The sequence below is a fragment of the Hirundo rustica genome, chromosome 10, assembly GCF_015227805.2.
Source record: "Hirundo rustica isolate bHirRus1 chromosome 10, bHirRus1.pri.v3, whole genome shotgun sequence".
NCBI lineage: Eukaryota > Metazoa > Chordata > Aves > Passeriformes > Hirundinidae > Hirundo > Hirundo rustica.
The window spans coordinates 13287690-13309328 of NC_053459.1; the positions used below are offsets into that span (position 1 = coordinate 13287690).

Below are 21639 nucleotides of genomic sequence, written 5' to 3' on the forward strand. Positions count from 1 at the left end.
TATGAGTTCTACGAGTATGTTCTCTCGTCCCGTCACGGCCTGGGAGAAGAGCCCGACCCCCACCAGGTTGCACCCTCCTGTCAGGGAGTTGTAGAGAGGGATAAGGTCACTCTGGAGCCTCCTCCAAGCTAAACACCCCCAGCCCCCTCAGCCGCTCCTCACGGGACTCGTGTTCCAGAGCCTTCTCCGGGTACATCCCAGCACTTTAATGTCCTTCCTGAACAGAGGGGCCCAGAAGTGGACACAGCACTCAAGGTGTGGCCTCACCAGTGCCAAGTGCAGGGGACAATCGCTGCCCTGAGCCTGCTGGCCACACTGTTCCTGATACACCTGGGCACACACCGGCTCCTGTTCAGCTGCTGTTTCATAACAGACCAAAAGCACAAGGAGAAGAAACACAGCGGGGGCTGCAGCTGGGCACAGTCATGGGTTTGAGTGCTGGGCACGGCGTCACTGCTCCCTGCACACACACACACGCACCCCACCAGGCACAGCCAGACAGCCAGGGGCTGGGATCAGTCTGAGCCCCACTCCAGCCCCAGTAACTGGGAGACATGGAACAGTGGGCAGTGAAAGGGAAATCAATGTTCATGTCCCAGAAAAGCAGGAGTTTAGGCAGTAGTTAGCAGGCTCGCTGAAGTGTGATTACTTCTCATGTTTATTTGCTATTTTCACTTATTTACATTATTATTATCTGGCTTTACCAGGTTTTTATTACACTAAATATCTGTTCATCCCAGGATCATGAGGTGGTCTCTACTAGTCAGGAGGACAGTGCCTGCCAGCAGCACAGCAACATCTGTGGTTAGTGCAGCTATGGATAAAAATAAAACCTGAATGCTACAGCCAGCAGAAATGGCTACTCAGAAGTGAAATACTTTGTTTCACCTACAGCAAATACAAGTTTCATGCACAAGGCACTCAGGATTGCCCCCTGTGGAAGGAGGACAGTCATGAGGTTCTTGATGAAGGCTGCATCAAACTAAAGATCACAGGATATCTCTGGCCAGCCATGAGAGCACTGGGTGTGGAAAGTCAATAAGCTCAGTGGATGCTCACATCTGGTTTTATTCTTTTCTCTGTCAAATGGTAGTTCCTCTTCCAGTCTTTCTGGGCTTCCTTTTCATTAGTGACGTTGGAAATTTCCCCTAATTTCTTCTGCTGGAAAGTAGAAGACTTTGTCCATGGCAGAAGCTGGACTGGTCTCTGTTCACAGCCTGTTCATTCTCTGGGCACTTACCTCTGTGGCAGCAGAGCTCAGGAGAAACAGGGTAGGATGGGAAAAGCAGGGATGTGGAGTCTGAACACAACCAGCCAGGAGGCCACGAGAGAGAGAATTCACTAGACAGGAGTTTTGATATTGCCTTCCAAGAAATTCTTCTATAGGTCAGAAACCCTGTATCCATCTAACACTTCTTGGGAATCCTGGGTGGTTCAATATCAGCAACAATGGCAGAGATGCTTCAGTTTTAGACTGATCTTGTAAACCATGTTGATACTGTAAAGCTGGTTTCTGCCCCAAATTCCACCCCATCCACACAGACAGGGGCAGCTTCCAGCCCTACCCCACTCCCTGATGAGCAGATGCTATTGGCATTTGCCCTGCAAAGAGGCAGGAAGAGGCATTCACAGGTAGCACAGCATGTTATCCAGACAGCAGCTTTTCTGAAGAGAAGGTGGCAGGGCACAGGTGGCCTGGAAGTTCCCACTTGGATTGTGCTAGTCCAAGCTTTTTATCTGACATAAAACAAGCAGGGGAATGACAGTAGCCATGAGTGAGTATTCTGTTATCTTATTACCTGCCCCAGAGCACTGGGGTGTTTGCATCCCTTCAAGGGACTCAATATATTCACTCCCCAGCCATTCTCTGTATGTTCTCCTCTCTTTTACTGGCACAATCTCAACAGCAGAATCCTTAAAAATCAAGTCTTTTCCCTGAAAAGTTGAAGAATCAAACATTTTGAATCCATTTCCATTGCTGCTGTTTCCAAAGTAGACCTGAAAATAATGAAAAATTCTCAGCATTTTGCAAGATGAAGTGCCACATTCCTATCACACAACATAAAAGATGACAGGAACCATTTTGTAGATGAAAAATTCATACACAATTGCAGAATCTCTCTTACGCATTTGCTTTTAGACGCTCCAGTAGACCAGATACAGAATTCTGCCACCGGCAATTACAAGAACAGTGTGATTTTGTGTTTTTAGTTACTATCTGGAAAAAGAGCTATAATTTTTTAAAAAATTCTCCTGCCTCAGTACTGTTATGCAATATAGGGTTTGGCTGCCCAGGAATTATGGACATGATTGCAGCCTAGCATGGAGATATTTCTCAGCCTTAATTCTGAACTAATTAACTTTAGGATGGAGAAGGAGGAACCTCGCTGTGGCAGCCAGGCACACTCTGCCTGCATGTTTACCATGTACATGGGTGCAGCATAAACAAACCCAGCAAAGTTCCATTGCATTCCCCGGAAAATGCCAGAATGGAAAAGCATTAGCACGTACTCTGTTTCTTGTACACCTCAAAGCAATGTAGAAATAGGGTAAAGCCATGGCAAAACACCTTAACCTCCAGGTAAATTACTACTGCAACCAGTGGCTGGGCAAAAAGTTGAAATCCCTTGTGCAGCAGGGTGGTTTTACTGGGTGAGTTACATGGGTTGTACCTTACCTTCTGTGCCAAAATTCCAACAGGGCTGTGGACTGTGCACATGCTGCCAGTGCCATGAGCCAGGATATGGCAGCATGGTCCTGCTGTCTTTATCCTTGGACTGTGGAAGACTCTGTATAATTCCCCCCAAAAATAAATGGATTTTTAGTACCTGGGCTCTGTCCAGTAGTCCATATAGTGCAAAAACATTGACATCTGGGTGAACCATAACAGCCTGAGCTGGCACCTGAGCCAGGTGACAATTGGCAAACTGGGTGACTTCAGCACGGGCACCATTTGGACACAGTAACTGGAAATCACTGGACTTCAACTTCTGGGCCCAACTAGCAGTGTTTTTACCTGAAAAAAGGAAACTGGTCATTGTCAAACAAGGAATGCTTTAGAGCAAGAAAAAAAGAATAGAATTATAATAAAGAGACATGTAAAACTAAGTACCATCTGTGTTCTCAAACACTGTCGAGTGCTTCACAAAAGCCACATCCCCAGAATCCTCTACCAGGCACCTAAAGTCAAAGATATAAATACTTTCAATCCAAAGCATCCTTATATGACCCACATTTTTTTAATAACTCAAAGGTTTAGAATGCAATTTTTTTACAGGAATTCCTGCAAACAAATGTACTGGACCCAAAGAGAGTAAGAAAAACTAGAGAAATTTAGCATCTTAGATGGAGAGAAAAGCCACAAAATAGATAAGAAAAATATTCTGAATTACAAATTTCAAGAGTGGAATAGAATAGAAAAAAATTATTAAAAGCTGTGTGATAAACAACAAAAAAGGCCAGTATTAGTTGAGTAAAGAAACAGAAGATCTATTATGTGATATTCAGTGCAGCATTTGCAGCCCTGGACATTGGAGATAACTCTAGTTAATCTAACTGCCATTTCTAAGGGTATTGGTCTAGAACTAAGTTCAGTTTCTTCTAATTTTCTGAGAGCAGAAGCAGCCCAACATGCCAAGAGGCCCTAAAACCACCTCCTCTCCTATGTAGCTTATTCTGTAAACGTTTTTAGGAAGCATTTCCTAAAACAAAATAATGAAACCAATGAAAGAGATGTAAAGCTGTAACCATGCATGGTTTATGCAGTACAAAATAGAAGGGAAAGTTATTACTGGTATCAGTTACCAAAAATACATATATTTCAATTGCACCTAGTTTAACATCAACAGTTCTAATCAAAGGTGGTAAGTCATGATGTGGCTGATACTATCACGCAGAGAACAAGGACTCAGTCGCCTCTTCAGTGCATTTCCCCATCAGAAAAAGCTTTCCTAGCAGATTTTTCACTACTCTGTGCAGTTCAATTTGCCCCAGGCAGTGGGATATACACAAACTGAATGGCCTCTCACACCTCTATCAAATTAGTCTGAAGACAGCCAGAGCTGAAGGAATCCAGATATCTCAATTTTAAGTCCGTCTCCATCACCTTCCGTAATTCATTCTTCTTTCAGAGGGGATCACCTAAGTGTCACAGAGAGACCCATTCCTACATTGTAGAAGACTGCTCTACTCCATTTTTTCACCCAAATTCTACCCTTTTAAATACTTAAAACATCCCACATCACTCAATGAGTTAAGCACCTTCTCTATTAAAAACAAAAAGTGATCTCCATATAAAGTTTGACTGTATGGGCATTATTATCAAATGCACAATCTTAGAATTATGAGCAAGGCTCATGCAGCCTGTCACAGCATTTGTTGCTCATTTATCTGGTGACTGGGAGCTGGCTCTCTTAACCATGAAGTACAGCAGAGGATCTGCAGTTTGCCTGCAAGGCATGTACCCAGCAGAGCAGCTGGACTCAACTAAATAGATTTGCAAAAAGTAGTTATCCAAATCTACCACCTCATTATTTACCAGGCAGCTGTTGTTGAAGTCTCCCCTGAAGGAAAAAGGCAGCTTTCTGCCAGCTCACCTTCTGAGGTGAAGGTCAGGAAAAGGAAGTGCTCGCTTTCCAGAGTCTTTGGGTATGGCCCCATCTGCACATGTACACTGTTGCTCAAAGTATTTGTTCCAGTCTATATTATTTTCCCCCTCTATTTTTAACATTGTTTTGAAGAGGATTTGGTAACTGAACATTGGCTACTGTTTGCGCTGTACAGAAATCTACCTTCAGCTACAGCCACCAATGAAGCAGAGCAGTGAAGACACACTCCAGGCTCCCCATCACGAGCCTGTCACTCCCTGCAGGGATTTACAGCAGCCAGATCCTTGCTACTGGGTGCCTGCTTCCATGCTAGAGCTCCCTGTGGATGACCTGCCCATCCAGAGTGGCAGACTCTCTGTGCCACTAGATTAAAGCAAGAATGGAGGCCAGCGACAATCTGCTTGGTCCTCACAAGGTGCTCTGTGCACAGACACGCGGGTTGGGCTGTCAGCTGTCTGCAGGGAAGCTGGCAAAGGCTGTGACATGAGCCAGGGCAATGGCTTACACCATAGCTGCCTTGGTGAGGACATCTGGAGACACACGTCCTACCTCATTTATGGCACCTGCTGCAGCAACAATAACCTCTGTCTGCTGACTGGGATGGAAAGCAGCTGCTCCTTGCATTTTGGCAGGCTGACACACTCAATCACAACAGCAGGTATCAGTTACCTGAAGGCTCCGCTGTAGCTGTAATAACGTTCTTGGCTACTTGCACTGCATTTGTTGTTTCCACTCTCATCTCCAATACAGAGCTGACAGAGCTTTGCTGGGTAATTGCCCTGCTCAGCTGAGGGCACACAGCTGGCAGAGAAAAACTCACTCACAGCTGGGGAAAGACAAAAGCAACGTAAGGACTGAAAAGTGTGGGCTCTTCACAAAACAAGGCAGATACAACTTCATGAAGTTATAACCAGTGCAGGTTTCAGTAGAACACTAGAAATACAAGTTACAGCTGCCTGGCTGAAATTCACAAACTAGAGTTTCTAAAATATTTTTAGAGCACTATTTAGCTGACTGTGTAATGAAAACAAAGAGCTTCCTGGGATAGATAAGAAGTACAATGTGAAGTTCTGTCTTCACAGATCTTTTTCTTGTTGTGCTACATTGTTTCATTACCTAATGCAGTTTGAAAATAAATGCACTAAAATCCCGGACAGGGGCACAGGGATGCATCATCAGTGCTTAGGATAATGGAGTGTGCTGGGGGAGCAGCCAAGGAAGTGAAGGTTCTCCTCTGACATCTGTGGCAAGTTCTGAGTGCTCCCAGTGTTAAAAGGACATGGACAGTCTAGAGCAAATACAGTAGAAGGACATTAGGATGCTCAAAGGGCTGAAGCACAACTTGGCTGAGAGCTGGACTTGGCCAGCCCAGAGATGAGACAACTTAATGGGGTACTGCTATTTTAATTACATAGTGGGTTTTTCAGGAAGACAGCCAGATGTTCTCAGTGATGCAGAGCAAAAAGATGAGAAACAACAGACTGAAATTATGAGAAGGAAAATCCTGATTAGATATAAGAAAAGAAATCCTTTGTACAAGGATGGCCAAGTAGTGGGACAGGGTTCAGACAGGTTGTGCGTAATCTCTGTCCAGGAGTTACTCAGAACCCACCTGGACACAGCCCTAAGCAATACAAACTACCAGACCTTTAAGCAGTTGTTTGGACCAGATGACCTCAAACTGTCCCTCCCAACATAAATTAGCCAATTATTTTGTGATAAAGGAAAGAAATACTTTCGTGGACCCTCCACTAGTCCACACTGGTGGCAAATTTAAAATTTCAAATCATTATATTAAAAACACAATACCCCTTCACAAACAGATATGATTACTATAGAGCTATGAAATATCAAAATAATTTTCCCTAATTAAAGTTTATCATTAGACTATTACTGTCTTTTTGATATGTAATACTGTTGTCTTACCTTGAGGGATATTACAGTCTCTGTTCTTAATAATCCCCCTCTTAATTAGTATACCAATGGGAATATTCCATCCAGCATTTCTCCCCAGTCCTGTGTGGCAGGACTTCTTCCCTCTCAGGTCACTGATGGTGAATGCATTGGACAGACTTCGTTTCACTAACACCACAGCATAGTATGCATTGCTGCTGTCATTGGCTTGTAAAACAAAACAAAAGAACACATTACAGCTTCCCTTATTCATTCCCAGGCTTAGTGACCATCTGTGGATCCATTACACTTATATGGTGGCAACTTCAATTGCACCAACAATCTGCTAGTCAGGCAGCATGGATGTACATGGAATTACTCTTCACTTCTGCTGCCTCACACTGCTGCATTCACCCCTGGTCTGTAAACTGGTGCTCCTACACACCTGAGCTGAATAATCTACACAAAAGATGATGAAAGTGTTCTTGTTCCCACCAGCTCTTATAAATACATCCCTCTGAAAAACGTTTGGGGCATAAATAACTCAGCAAATCTGCTTCAATAAGTTATTTTTATGTGAAAACTTCAAACCAGCACTAAGACTTCTATGAGTTTTGCAGCAAATTTAAACTCTGTCTTCGTGACACTGGACACAAGCCTTCTTTTAATCAGGGACTCTGAAGCAGCCACATTGACAGGAAGAATTTGCTTCTGACTAGAATCTACTGTGTATTTTTGCGCAGTATTTTTGCATATCTTACAAATATTTGGACTTTGTGAATACTAATTTTTTCCAGTGTGGGGGTTTTTTTGTTTTATGGGGTTTTTTTGGTGGTGGGTTTTTTTTGTTGTTGTTTTTTTTTTTTTTTTCCCAGATTTCAAAAAAACAAATGAAGAGGTACAAGACTCGAAATTGCCAAAGACTCAACCTTGTCCTGAAGCAGGACAGATGAAAGTAACCTTACTGTAGGAGCTCATCTCATATCCTCCTCTATCCATGATATGAGGGTAATAATTCTTATTTCATTTGAAAACAGCTTTCCCAGCTGGGCTGGAAACAAAGGACTGTGCTTTTAGTGCTGTTTTCAAACAACCTGGAAAAATGAAGCCAGTATTTATGTTTCTGGATCTTCTTACCAGAGTAACTTTCTCCAGCAGCTGGCACAAGGCCATATGTCTTCCCAGCTGTGTAAATATCAGCTCCACCCAGAACTACAGCATCACTTTCCTTTTTCTGAAAAATAAAATATAGGATTTCTGTGAAAAAGCCCAGCACATACTTTCCCTGCTACAATGATGACACCTTTATGGTTCACATCTGTGGCACCCTGAAGGGCAAGGCTTACAGCAGAAGAACATCACACTGCTAAAGAAAACCTCCCAAATGTGCATAAAGCATCATCAGTGAAACAGGGACAGGAGACTGCACACACACAGGCTCAGATGGGGAACAGTGCCCTCGTCACTAAGACCATCAGGGTTCAGGCTCATCCGGACCCGAGCTACAGATCATCTCCTTGAAACCCAGTGTTCCTACCTGTCACCAAAGAGAGTGCACACGTCTAACCCCACCTACCCAGCAGAGAGAACTTCTGTTCACTTGCTTTATGGCACAAGGATTGTAGCAGCCTACCTGGATCAGTTCCATGCACTCTTCCTTTGTCTTGGCTGAAATACACTGTATTGCTGGCTTCAAATTCTTTTTTCTAAAGGCAACAGCCATTTCACCACATTTCCAAATCTCCTCAGTGGATACAACACACCAGTTCAGGCTTTCTGGCATTGCTGCACAAAATTGAAAAGCAAATGCTACATCCACTTTCTTTGCAACAGACAACGAGGATTCACCCTGCCCACTGTCACATGTGTCCCACACACGTTAGTGAAATTATTTGCTTCTGTGTTGCTCCCCATCCCTTCAGCTCAGACTTACATCTGACCAGGAACCAGGGCACTCCCTGCTGAGCAGTTATGTCCACACTGCAAACCTCTCCATAGCAAAAGACAATTCCTTCCATTATTGACCATTATACCCAGCTATAATATGGAAGTTGAGTGCAGCAAAAAGCCACCCTGAACACAAGCTTCCTCACATCTGACAGTCACAGAGCAATGCCCAGAAGAGACAAATCAGGAAGGTGAGGGGCTTTGCCACAGCACAGATCACATCTGGGAGGCTCAGTTACCAGGATTTTTAAGCTTCTTAAGGCAAAGATTCTTGCAACTTGTGTTTCTGACTTTACCAGAATGCGTATCATGTAATTTCTACTTTCTTCTGATAGCAGGAAAGACCGTAAGGCTTCAATAAAGAGCAACTGAGAGGTTGCTTCAGCTTATGTAGGAAATCCTCTGCTAGGAATCCATTCATCCATTTTTATAGACTACCTGGGGATTTGTGCAGCAGCACATTATTATTTCCCCTTGTCAGCAGGTAAGAAATGAAGTACCAGGCAGCAGCAGCAGCTTACCAGATTAATGTCTCTCATACACCAAGAAAGGGGAGAAAATGCCTGCATCCTGTAACAAAGTCGGCCAATTTTCACAGGAAAATGTTCTGCAATGCAGTGCTGTTTCTAGGTCAAAAAGTGACCTTTGGCCACGCTCAAAGATCAGACTGGCATCTTGCCGTAACACTCCAAGAGTGAGAAGAAAATAAAGCAGAATCAAGATGATCTGTGTTAACAGCTATCTTCTTTCTTGGTTATAAAGAGGAATCTACAGACAACTTACTGTTGGGGTTGCAGCTCAGAGCCTGCATGGCATGAAGATACTCATCACCCAGCCATGCCTGGTAATTCTGAGCTGTGATTGCAAAAAGCTCTGTGGTGGCATCTCGGAACAGAAGATTTTGGGCACCGTAGACTGCAGAGTCAAACATCTGAAACTTGGCGCCCACCCCATTAAATCTTTGCTGTAATGTTAAAGAAGAAAGAAGCACCTGTCACACATTGCTCTATCTGGGATGTGTGACATCCCACACCCCTTCAAACCCCGCAGAGCCAAAGGTGCTCAGATATCCCATTTTCAGTTTGGTTAGACAGCTGGGAGAACCCTTCTAAAATGCAAAGGAGCAATGAAGAAATGGCCTCCTACTTGTCCCTGGTTTAGGAGCTGGAAGAGAACTGTCCCGTCTGTGTCAGGCCGCACAACCACAGCCCGAGCAGGGACTCGGGCCAGGTGGCAGCTTCTCCACTCCGTCACATCTGCTCTTCTGCCATCGCGACACAGCAGCTGGAAGTCCCGGGAGCGGAGCCGCCGGGCCCAGACAGAAAGGCTTCTCCCTGAAACCAGACAGGATGTGCTTAAGGAACAGACATCACCTGGGGCTGATGCTTCTGCTCCAAGCCTGCTCTAAGCCTCACTTGCACGTGTGGAACGGAACACACATCTGAGCGTCTCTGAACTATTCCTGACCCACAGCAAATCCTGTGCATCTTTGTGGTTCTTTAGTCCTGTAACATTTGTGAGACTGCACGGAGCTGTGCTGGGGTCTGCAGCACTATCAAGAGCATCCCTAGTTTAGGATCACGTGCAACATTTTTCTGGTTGTTTTTTCCCCCTGGGTCAGAGAGGACCATGATATTAAAGCAATGTTGCTCAAGGTAGTTTTCACATTGTAGATAGGGCAGGTTAACTCTCTCCTAGTCTCCACTGAATCCCTTGGCAGGCTGGAGCGATGTAACAGCCCAGGTCTATATAAAAAGGGTTTTCTGATGTTGAAGGTCTCTTTCCAGAAGATTCACTTTCACCTTATTCTGATGCTATCAAGCATTTAAAAAAAATCTCTATCACCTGATGCACACCTCAGAGGGTACTTCTGTTTTCACTATTACAGCATTTTTTTGCTGATTCCTCAATTCAAAATACATCAAAGATTTGATATTATACTGTCATCACAAACACTGTATTTCAGACCTTGCAGCCATTATTCAACAAGCTTCAGAATTACTCACCATCTGTATATTCAGGCACTGTGCTGTGCTTCACAAAAGCGACCTCTCCAACATTTTCAGCCAAACACCTAATAAATATAAATCCAACCACAAAGATGCATTATAAAACCCCTGTGCTCTGGCCACTGCCAGCTGACAGCCCGAGGGCTCTGCGCTCCGTTCCATCAGCCACAGACACTGACCTATTTCCTTGTGCTGAGAGTTTTGCTCAAGGCAGATACTAGTGGCTGTTAGAGCATGAAGTAAACTATCATTGTCATTTGGTGAATATGAACAACATGCTCAGTGCTGCCTGGGACAAACACCATGACCTTCTTTGTCCAGGACATTTCTGTGGATAAGGCAGTCACACAATTCTTTGGGGAGTACGCAGGGAGGAGCAAGTGTTTCTCACAAGCAAATTCTTCCCTTATTAATGCTATGACTTGGCGACTGGGAGCTGCAACACAGCACACAGATGGGAAGGAGGAAAATAAAGATCAGTGTGCAAAAATGGAGCGCAGAGCAACTCAATAATTCAGAGCAGCTGAGGTGGGATAACTGAAATAGCCAAGTAGGGCAGCAGTTCAGCTCTCGGGCTCCAAGGATCATCAGGTTTTGCTGGGAAAGCTAAGTCGGTAAAGCTTGCTGAAACACGCAGATTGTGTCAACAGCTGCTGGACAAAGCAAATAGCAGTGGGCTTCCCCTGTCCAGCACATGTGCTAAATATTCATTTGGTTTAATATTTATGTATTAATACCTGAAATAGTGGGTTAAGAATTGCTTTTCATCAGTCAGGTTAAAAGCATGGCTACCCTAACAAAACTATAGACTTCTAACAAGAGCAACAGGGAGCTCTGTAGCTTCAGTTTCCTATCATGGAACTGAAGATGATGACTATGTAGAGGGTACAGCAATAAAAAAATTGACAGACATGATTCTTACCTGAAAGCCCCACTGTAGTCATAGTATTGCTCTTGGGAATTTCTTTCACATTTGTTCTGTCCTTCTGAGTTCCCTTTGCAGAGCTCACAGAGGGATTTGGGATAGTTCATACCATTTGCTCCAGGAACACAGCTTGCATTGAAATAGTCACTTACAGCTAAATGCAAAATTAGAACGAGGCATTTTTAGCAATGAATAAACAAGATCAATTTCACTTTAACACATCCACATAGTACATCTTAAAAAGACCCAGAAGGCACAAGTTATTTTCTTCTTAAAAGACAGTTTCCAAGTTAAAAAAAACCCCAAAACCCTACAGTCTTCATCAGACCTACATTAGGATCGTATAAGGAGCATCAAAGACCAAAACAGCAGCTGAGTCACACATTTCTGCACACACACAGAGGGTCCCAAAACCATTGGGAGAACATTGCTGAAGAGATCTTTGCCCTGTAACTCTTGCCTTTTGGAAGGTCACATGCCATGGCTGCCAGGTGCCCGGTGTCAGTGAGGTAGCCCACTGGCACGTCCCAGCCTGCAGTCCTGTTGATGCCGGTGTGACAGGAGCGCACACCCTTCAAGCTGTTGATGGTGATGTTGGAGCTCCTCTTTACCACAGCCACAGCATAATAGGAAGTTCCAATCTCTGCAGCACAGGAACAAAGAGAAGCAACCTAAGTATCCCCAGAGCAGCATTACAGTGACATACGCTGATTTTTGAACTCTTGTGCCTGCCCTACCCACAAGGAAGTCACTGTGTTCCCATCCTTGCTGAGAACCTGCGGACTGCCAATCAAGGTACCCCGTAATTTTTTCAGTGTGAATTGTCAGTCCACAGGCAATCTGCTCTAACTTTGGAGGTCACTCTGCTTTGAAAGTGAGGCTCCTTTCAGGAAGAAGTTTTCTATGACTCTAAACATATTTGGATTGAATTTAAACCAATATAATTTACTTCCCAGTTGATCTTAATTTTGCCACAGCAGCATCAACTGATGTCTCTGGAGCATCACAGCTGATTTTATTCTCTTGGTTTTACAGTTTAATATAACTCAAGAGTCAAGAGCTGAGGGTTTTAAGTTATCATAAGGTCATTCAATCTGACTTTATTTAGATCAGAAATCATTAAATTTCTACCACTTTTCTCTGATTTGAGCTCATAGCCTGACTAATGGAGATAGTCATCCTCTGGATCCTGAGGCCTATTTGCTTTTGAGAAGCCAAAGTACAGGTCCTTCACCAGAGTCAGGATGTGTTTAATGGGGTGGGGGGCTGCTGCAGATGATCCAAGATCCTATGGACTGAGGATCCTATGGACTAGCTACTTCTGAGGATGCCTTTGGCCAGGTAACGCTAACATCCATCTACAAAACAAATCCAGCTCCGTCTCACAAGAGTGATGGGACAAACTGCTTCCACAGCTTTCCCTTCCCTTACATCTTCAAGTTACAGGGGGCATCATCCAGCTCTGAACTACACAAAGGTGTTGGTACTGAGCCCTTAATCAGGATAACAAGTAACCACTGAATTACTGTCTCTGCCTTGAAAGGAACTCAAAGCTTAAGGTCACCGGGACAAGAAGCAGAATCTAGTACTTCCTTTCTTCCAGCAGGTAATCACACCTTAGTAAAACCAAAACCTAATTATTCTAATGCATAGGACTGAGAGATAAACCTAGTGTTTTATGCTTAGCAATTCATTAATCTGAAAAGTATGGAATAGAGAACACAGAAAACAGAAAGACAGTAAAAAACAAACAAAAACTAACCCAACAAACTTATTACAGGAACAGCTACTCTGACCCAAATGCTTCAGGACAGACTCAACCACAGCCCTGTGTCTTCTGCTTCCCCAAACAGCCTGCTTACAGGCAGGAGCAGCCAAGAGGGAACCTGACCACTCCCACTGTTTAGAGTCTTCAAGAAGACTCCAAATAAAATGCAAACACTAAATACAAGCTTCTTCTTTTGCATTTGAAGTAATCTAAAAGGTATTTAATCAGAATATACCTTGATCATATACTTCCCCAACCACAGGTTTCAGACCATGCTCCCTTCCAGCCTGGAAAATCAAACGCCCATCCAGGGTCACTGCATCTGCCAAGTCATCCTGTGCAGACACAAGGGCAGAATACACGTTAAAGCTTAATTATCAGTAGCTATCAACACCCAGAGTACCCATGCATTTAGAAGAGGCCCTTAGTTACTATGCTTTTGTGTTTTCTTTTTCCCAGTTACTTTAAAGGCACACATATTTCTGAACAATTCTCACCAAGAGGGGTTTTAGACCTTTAAAACTGCCTTCCTGCAGAAGCAATGCAGAAACCAGCCCTGCACAATGATGGCTTCACTAGCCTTAATAGTTCAAAGGCACCTTAGAAATGGATGCTGCAGCTCTCTGCAGGCTCTTAAAGCCCAGCAATTTGAAGTTTCATTCACCTCTGTAGCTAGTGCCCCAAAGCGTGAAGATTTAAATAAAGTAGATAAATTTTTAGATCATACACAGATAGTTCAAAATAATATATTTTGAGGCTACAAAATCTGAATGCCACAAAGTGCACTCCAAAGCACCCTTAGAGCCTGCTGGCTTCCAGCTCAGCACAAGCCAGACACGCATTTTGTGACTGGGGAAGCAGGTGCCAATGGGTTCCTGAGGAGGAAAGTATCTAAAAAGTCTGTTCAAATTGGGAGAATACAAATCTGAGGCCTCTGCTTTGGGGAAGGTGTCCAACACCACCACATATTTTCTGTGGACTGTACCACCAAGCTTGCTGGGATCCTGCCACAGCTGCAGGGCTGCTCTGCATGGCACAGGATGGGGGTGCCCCCAGCAGCAAGGCAGAACTGCTCTACACACCCCTGGCAGCAGAATCAGCTCCCTCTGTGGCATTTCACACAGGGACAAGACACCGCTGAGAAAATAATCAGCAGGGTGATATTTTGCATTTCTAAGCTGATTCCAAGTTTCTTATCAGTTTGCTTGACCTCTGTTTTGGCCCTGGAGGGGGTAATTTAGTTTCTCCAACCCTTGGGAGCTTGCAAAGCACTGGCCAGGGCAGGGCTAGGACTGCCTAGCACACCACAGCAACTTCCCACAGGCTGAACCACTTAAAGAGCTTCAACATTTTTAAGGGACCATGCGAGACCACAGGTAATATGTTGATGTTGACACCTAAACCATGAAGTTGCATGTAATTTGAAATCTTTTACTTGTTTGGCTTGAAGAAGAAGAAGGATGATTTTCATTAACTAGCTGAAATGATAGATGCCCTGAGAGTTGCTTCTCATGAATGAGAGCTGAACAAATCGAAGGGAACCTGAAGCAGACTTGGGGTTGGGAGATACTTGCATCTTAAAGAACAGACACAATGAATAACTAGATGTGATATTCCACTGGTGAGGGTCAGAGCACAGGACAGTGCAGGAATCAAATACAACCGGTGGTTTAAGAGGAAGGAGACAGGAGAGGAGGTGGGAATTGGAAGGCTCTTACCCTCAGGGAGGAAAAAAGGAACTTCTAGAACTGGTGGTGAACCAAAAGTAGAGCATATAAAATGGAAAGGCCTGGCCACAGAAACCATGAGGTATGCTATATGGCCATATTTTCATAGGAAATAGCACTTTTCTGACTGAAAAGATGAACCTTTAAGCTCTGTTTAGACACACAGACTCTGATAAATAGCTTTTGTAAAAATAGCGCAACAAGTCAAAAATGGTCTATTGTTGAATTTAACATGAATTGGTTTTCGGGCTACAGATCTCTCCTTTAAATAACACACAATTATTGCTGAGGTGATATATCAACAGCGATGTGGGCTTTTTTCTTTTTTCAGCAAGCATTTGCCAATAAATTCAGCAAAAGCATGGGACTCGCCTACAATTTTTTAGTAAGTATAATTGTGATGGTAATACTCTCTTCATTATTTTCAAAGGAAGTTTATTTCTGTGTTTCACAACATTTGAGAATTACCTACATAAGTGTTTTAAAGACCTGCTGAAAAATCAGCTCTGGCCATATTAAATATTGTCAGGTTCCCTAGTTAAATATTTAGGTATTTCTTAATTTTTACACACCTTCAATCAAAAAGGTATTTTCCTTTATCCATGTGCTAACACATTCACAGGTCTAAGTCCAAGTTATGCAGTGTCACAGAGCAGCATCTGCCTCCTCAGCCACTGTGTCATGCTCCCTTCTTGGCCTCACAGATCAGAGTTCAGTGCAGATGCCAACTCAGGGATTCTACACAGTCCTATGCAGAGTAGGCCAGCTTGAAAATTTAGTAGATTATTAGCACAAGGGGGAAAAAACAAAAAGGAGATCTAAAGGACAGAGCTTTGTCTGAAGCCTTACGGTGAAAATTCACATACTCATGCTGTCTGCCTGCCTGCTGTTTCCAATGGCTTGCAAATGCAGTTCTGTGAGCTCTGTATTTCAGAAGCAGACACTCATCAGCCCTTTATATAATCTGCTTTGCAGAGTTTAACAGTCCCTCTGTGCAATGCAGCCATCAACCAAGTGGTTTGGGGAAGATCTGGCATTAGAATGCCCTGTCTAATCCCAAGGTACGATCCACATCTCTACTGGTATCTGCTGTCAGCATTCTTCATTACAGTCCTGATCCTTGCTCAAGAACAGTATTTATCAAGAGGCAATGAGGTAGTCTTAGGAGTCAGACAATCATTCTGCTTTATTGACAAAAATTACAAGATACCAGTTTTTGAAATCTGTTCCTTTTTTCTAGCCACACAATTGTCTGCCTCATCTCCCTTCAAACTATTCTTTCAGATCTCTACTCCTTGCTCTGAACCTCTTGTCTCTGACAGGCTCCATCTCCACAAAAACCTGGTTCTGGGGCATATCTACAAGGAACATTATTTATTAACACAGCCAGCCAGCCTTCCCTTCCCCCACACTCTGCCAGTGATGACAACCATGATCACCTGCCTCCACACTTCTTCCAACATCCACTTTTTACCTCCTACCCCCTCCAAAGGAGGGAATTATTTTGCATACATCATTTTGCAATTCACATGTTCAAAGTCTTTAAAGTCTTCCCCAGAAGCATGCTCCCTTTGGAAGCTGAGCACACTCTGGGCAGCTGAATTAATACAGTTTAATACAGAGGTTTGCCCTTTGCTCACCCCACTTGCTGCTTTGCCTCTCTCTTGTACTCAGTATTGGGAGATTTGATTTGATTACAATCAGCTCATCTGTTTATTTCTATAACAGGACCCTAAAATGTGAGTTTGATCCAGAGTTTATCAAAATACAATCTGCTTAGAGGCTAAGCAGCACAGCTTTAACTACTGTCTGCATCTTGTAGCTCCATCCCTACTGAAATATCTGCTAAATAAATCTGACACAATTCTCAAACCAAAGATTACTAGTTGGGAGGAAATATTTAAGACCTTAGCTGTGTTCCTAACAACTGGCCATATGTGAGCAGGCAAACAGATGACATGGGGCCATTCTGACATTCAAGCTCACGTGTATACTTCTGGGCCTTTTTAAAAAGAGATATGCCTTGATTTGTCAGAGCCACGAATGCCAGGAAACAGAGGGTCAGCTGCCTGGATGGCCACACACTCACCACAGAAACGGGCACCTTGCCAGGGGATTATTATTAGTCACATGGAGAAATTAAGCTAATGACACTGGTGTCACTCACAGCTCACCTTGATCATGTGGGTACAGTTAGCAGCTGACCCCCCTGCTGTACACTCCAGAGGGGGAAGGATGCCAGCCTCACTAAAGGCTTTGCTCATGTCATTGCACTTGGAAAGTTCCTGCTGAGACACTGTGCACCACCGGATACGCTCCAGGCCGAGAGCTGCAAACACAACGCCAAGAGAAGATATCACAGAACACATCAGAGCTTTTGTATCAGAGCTTTTCATTCAGAGACAAGCTTTCGTTCTGCTTCTCCCTTCAAACAGAAAAAAAACAGGGCTCACTTTACCACCGGTGAGTCCTTAGAGATGATTCCCACTTTCATTCCAATTCACATGAATGCTGAAGTTTTTTTGGACTGACCACAAGATCAGACTCAGATACTGAAATCCAATGGCATTTATTTCTGATATAAGAAATATGGGTACCATGGAATAGGACAGGGTATCCAGACCGTTCTAAATACCTTGCAGAATACACCATCTTAATCAAGTTAAAAGCATGGGAAACTGTTATTTAAAATGATGTACTACAAAACCAGAGACTGTCCACAGACAACTCGTCTCGAGTGTTGCTAGTTAGTATCTGGAATCCTGCACCAGCCCTTATTGGTCTGAATTAAAAAAGCAACCTTAGGTGCTCAAAAGCCTTGCCACTAGGCTTATTATGAAAACTAGAAAAGTAAACTTGGCCCTTCAAAACAGTCTTTCATAAGAGATCATAACCACAGTCAGGAAAAGGGGTGGGCAGAGCCATGAATGAAAAGACTCAAGTTGAGCAGTGGAGATTTCCATTAATTAGCAAAGAAAGGTGCCTTTCAGCAGCCCCAAACGTCACCCTCCTAAGTGCCAAAGCTACAAGCACTTGTTTGCTTTGTAGGGAAATGTCATCGTGCACAGACAGCGCGGTGAAATGGAAACGCAAGCGTGGGTTACCCTGATAAACAGGCACCGTCATTTTCGTAAGCAGGGACACAACATTCCACTGCTTGTCTACAATTTCCATTTTTAAGCCGGAGTCTGCTGTAAACCATTTATCATGTGGTTTCCTAATACCTCTAACTGGCCCTCTGCTTCCCCCCCAGAGCCACGCAGCTGCGACGCCCCATCCGACCGCGCGAGTTCAAAATGACTCCGCTGGCGCCCGACAGCGCTCCCTGCGCATCTTCTCACTGAGTGGCTGCAGGCCAAACAAGACTGTTGATGCCAAAAGATCCCAGACTGAAACAGTGGGTTTGGCTTGCTCTTCCTCTGCGACATAGAGCCAACTCTACTGCTGTCAACAAATATTAAGTCAGACTTGGAAAGCTTACAGGAAGCTTTCATGGCAACATACGCCAGTAGAGCGAGAAACAACTGCCCACCTCTGAGTTGCAGGAATTCTGAGAATCAAGAGGGTTGGGAGAAAGGCACAACAGGTCATGGTAAAAATACACCTCACAGAAACTTAATGTTTGTACTATCTCATCTGTCCGGGTGAAATTCTCACTATTCGTTCCTTGGGACTGGAAGAAAAACCCTGGTTTTCGTTTTGGAGTTTTCTTTTTATAAACATAAGCAAATAGGAGTTAAACTGGGCAGCCAGCATCTCAGTGTGTATGTATGCTAAGTACCATTTTTCAGCCTCAGCATTTTGATTTTAGATATAGACACACAGGGGGTAAAGCATGAACTGTATGAAAAAAAATCATTAACCATATACTTGAAACATAAAGTTCATTTAGCTTTATATTTCAGCCAAAGTAGTGAAACAGCATGTATCTGTTAATTTTTTCCTCACTCATCAAAACCAAGTCTTTACTGGACTCTGCAAATTGCTAAATTTTGTTTTTAGAGGGAAGTCAGATCTGGGCAATATCCTGGCTCCTTCCTTACAAGTTAGACCATCTGAAATGGGCTTGAGCACAGAGAGGCCTGCAGTTAGCCTCTCTTCCTACTGCCAAGGACAACCAACTTAAAACATCAGGTCAGTGTCTGAACCCAAGTTTATTCTCAATTTTGGCCCTTCTGTATATCAGCACATATATATAAAGCTTGAAATGGCAGAAACTGGCAACTTCCATTTGAAATATGCTCAGAGTCCTAACACACCCCTAACTACCACTGACAAACATCCCAGTAAATCTTCAAAGTGATGGTACTACATTGTGTAACATCTTATCAAAGACATCAAAGATATCAAAAAAATGGCTATTTCTACAGCTACTACCACAGTATCAAGGGCTTTCAGCAGAAAAAAAAAAAAATAACTAGGACCATTTCTTTTCTGAAGCACTGAAGAGCGCTTCAGAAACAGCACCTACACCTCTGGTGAAATTAAAAGCAGTCACCAATACAATTTGGGAGTGACAGGAGAAAGCCAACATGTTGCACAGAGCAATTATTTCTATTTTTACAAAGTAAGTATCATAGAACTGCTCATTGTTGTGAAAACAGACACCACTGAACCAGAAATTGATTCAGTACTGAGGAAATTCAACATTTGACACCAATGAGTCAAGATATATACATGGTGTTCAATACAGCCTTTTCTACTGCTTTTCTATCGCTGCCTTCTGTTTCCTTTCCTGGCCATATGAGATTGGCTCTGAAGTGGTTCTAGTTTCCTTCTGCTCTCTCACATCACACAGAGTTCCCATGCCACAGCAAAAGCTTTTGTAGGACACTTACCAGCATGAAAGAAGAGAAGATAGAAAACACTTCTAAAGCTCTTCATGGTGAAAATTTTCGATCTGTGATTTTTCTTTCAGCCTTCAGAACTCCCAGAGATCAAGGCTCCTGCAGGAGTGCTCTCTCCAGCCTGGTCTTAGGTGAAAATCAGTCTCATTCAATTGCCGCTGCACTTTGCTCAATGATATACCCTGCTTACCTCGGCACACGTCACCTCGTAATGGCTCCTGGAAAAGAAAGCATGCCTCCCTTCACACTGCCTCTACACTTGGAAAAAAACACCAGACCTGGAAATTGCAAAATATCTGAGGCACCAATGAGGTCGCTACTGCCTTGGCCCCACCCACAGACTTCATTCAATGCTGCACACGGGCACACAGGGCTGGGGCCCGGCTGCGGAACCACATCCTCCTCTGAGGTCTCTGCATTCCCTCGATGTGGAGCTCAAGAAGTAGAAGGAGATTCAAGGAGTTTATCTGGCAGAGTAGACAATCATGTGGTGCCACATCCTCAGCATTGTCACAAATTGCATAAAGCCACCATCAGAAGCCCGGGCTCTTACAACAGCAAAGCCTGTACAGTCTACAGGTGGTACAGCATGTGCTAAGTGCACATGTCCTGAAATTTTACAGCAGTTGCTATAAAATAGCTGAATTATTCTGACTTATTCTAAGGTTTAAGAGAAGGCCTAGGAAGGATTCTCTCCCAGAAAGAATCAAAACAGTTGACAGTAGCTCTGTTAAAAACCGCTGTGAATTTTAGTGTAACTTTCACAGAGCAACCCTCATTTGTGCTGCCCTTTTATTCATCTCTTATTAGTCAATGAACTGCAGCTGCCTATAACACTTTGTTTCGCTAAAAGCCATCGAGTGCTGCTCAGAAACAGAAGGGCTGTGTGGTGTGAGTCCTCACACCCAGGGAGGGCTTGGGCCACACAGCTTTGTGCATCCCCCAACAGCCTGCAGAGCCCGGAGTGTGGCAGGATACCCACTCTAACCCTGACTAGCACCTTTAAGACAACACCTGAGTCAATTAATTGCTATTTCAAGTTTAGCATTTCAAAAATTGGAGAATGATCCCTCCAGACTTTCTTCCCAAAAGAAAATCTTATGGCTGAACTCTGACCCTAGGCTCCCTAGACCATCTGGAATTAATTGTCCCTTTGTTGTCTTAAGTGTTAAAGAATAACCCAGTGCCACTGGAGTATTTCCAAATGTTTTCAAGGACCCATTGCTCAGATCCTTCCTGTGCCCTTCCTACTGGCCAGATTAACATCTGAAGCCCCCTCCCCCTGATGTTTGCAGAAGGGCCTACATTCATTCATATACAGATGACAAGACCAACAGTCCTAGCACCAGTTGCTTAAGACTGCAAGGTCAGGATTAGCAAGACATGAATCTGGTACCAGGGCTCTCATGTGGTTCTTCTGATCCTCTATGGGAATGGTTCAGAAGGCAGAGGAGCAGCCAGCAGCCTTTTTGTACAGGAGGTCTACTCCAAACACAACCCCCTCTAAACAATCACGTAAGCACAGTTTGTCAGAATTTAGATAATTTTCCTATTTCATCCTTAACTCTGTGAGTATCTGTGCTTTAAAGGAGATACTAAATTTCTTAGTTTTCAGCACCATTTAGCAAAAATGCCAACAAGGAAATAATGTAACTTACAATAATAATAGAGCTAACAAATACTTTATCAAGCATGTGCCTGTATAGCAATTACAAGTAGTTGGGTTATCAGACAAGAAGAAAGCCCATGATGCCTTCACTAGGCCAGCAAGAGTAGCAATGCATCAGTATGATGCCATTTGGATTTCCTAATTACTCTAGTTGTTAAATTAGAAGCTTTTAGTAAAGTACATGTAAAACATAACTCTAAAATACAGAAAAGTGTACCCAAGAATCAAAGGTATGTCAGCACCTGAT

At 43.5% G+C, this 21639-nt stretch overlaps 1 protein-coding gene across 1 annotated transcript; it reads right to left on the bottom strand.

Moving 5' to 3' along the window:
• Positions 1 to 640: 640 nt before the first annotated feature.
• Positions 641 to 20179, bottom strand: MELTF (melanotransferrin). Its single transcript, XM_040074129.1, has 15 exons — positions 19715 to 20179; positions 17051 to 17205; positions 13385 to 13484; positions 11842 to 12024; positions 11379 to 11535; positions 10454 to 10521; positions 9594 to 9781; positions 9231 to 9411; positions 8134 to 8285; positions 7638 to 7734; positions 6534 to 6728; positions 5277 to 5433; positions 3113 to 3180; positions 2829 to 3016; positions 641 to 1998 (listed from the first exon to the last, which is right to left on the bottom strand). Exons 1-15 carry the CDS (start codon positions 19758 to 19760, stop codon positions 1720 to 1722), a joined length of 2214 nt encoding a protein of 737 aa, XP_039930063.1. The 5' UTR covers positions 19761 to 20179; the 3' UTR covers positions 641 to 1719.
• Between the last annotated feature and the right edge of the window lie 1460 nt (positions 20180 to 21639).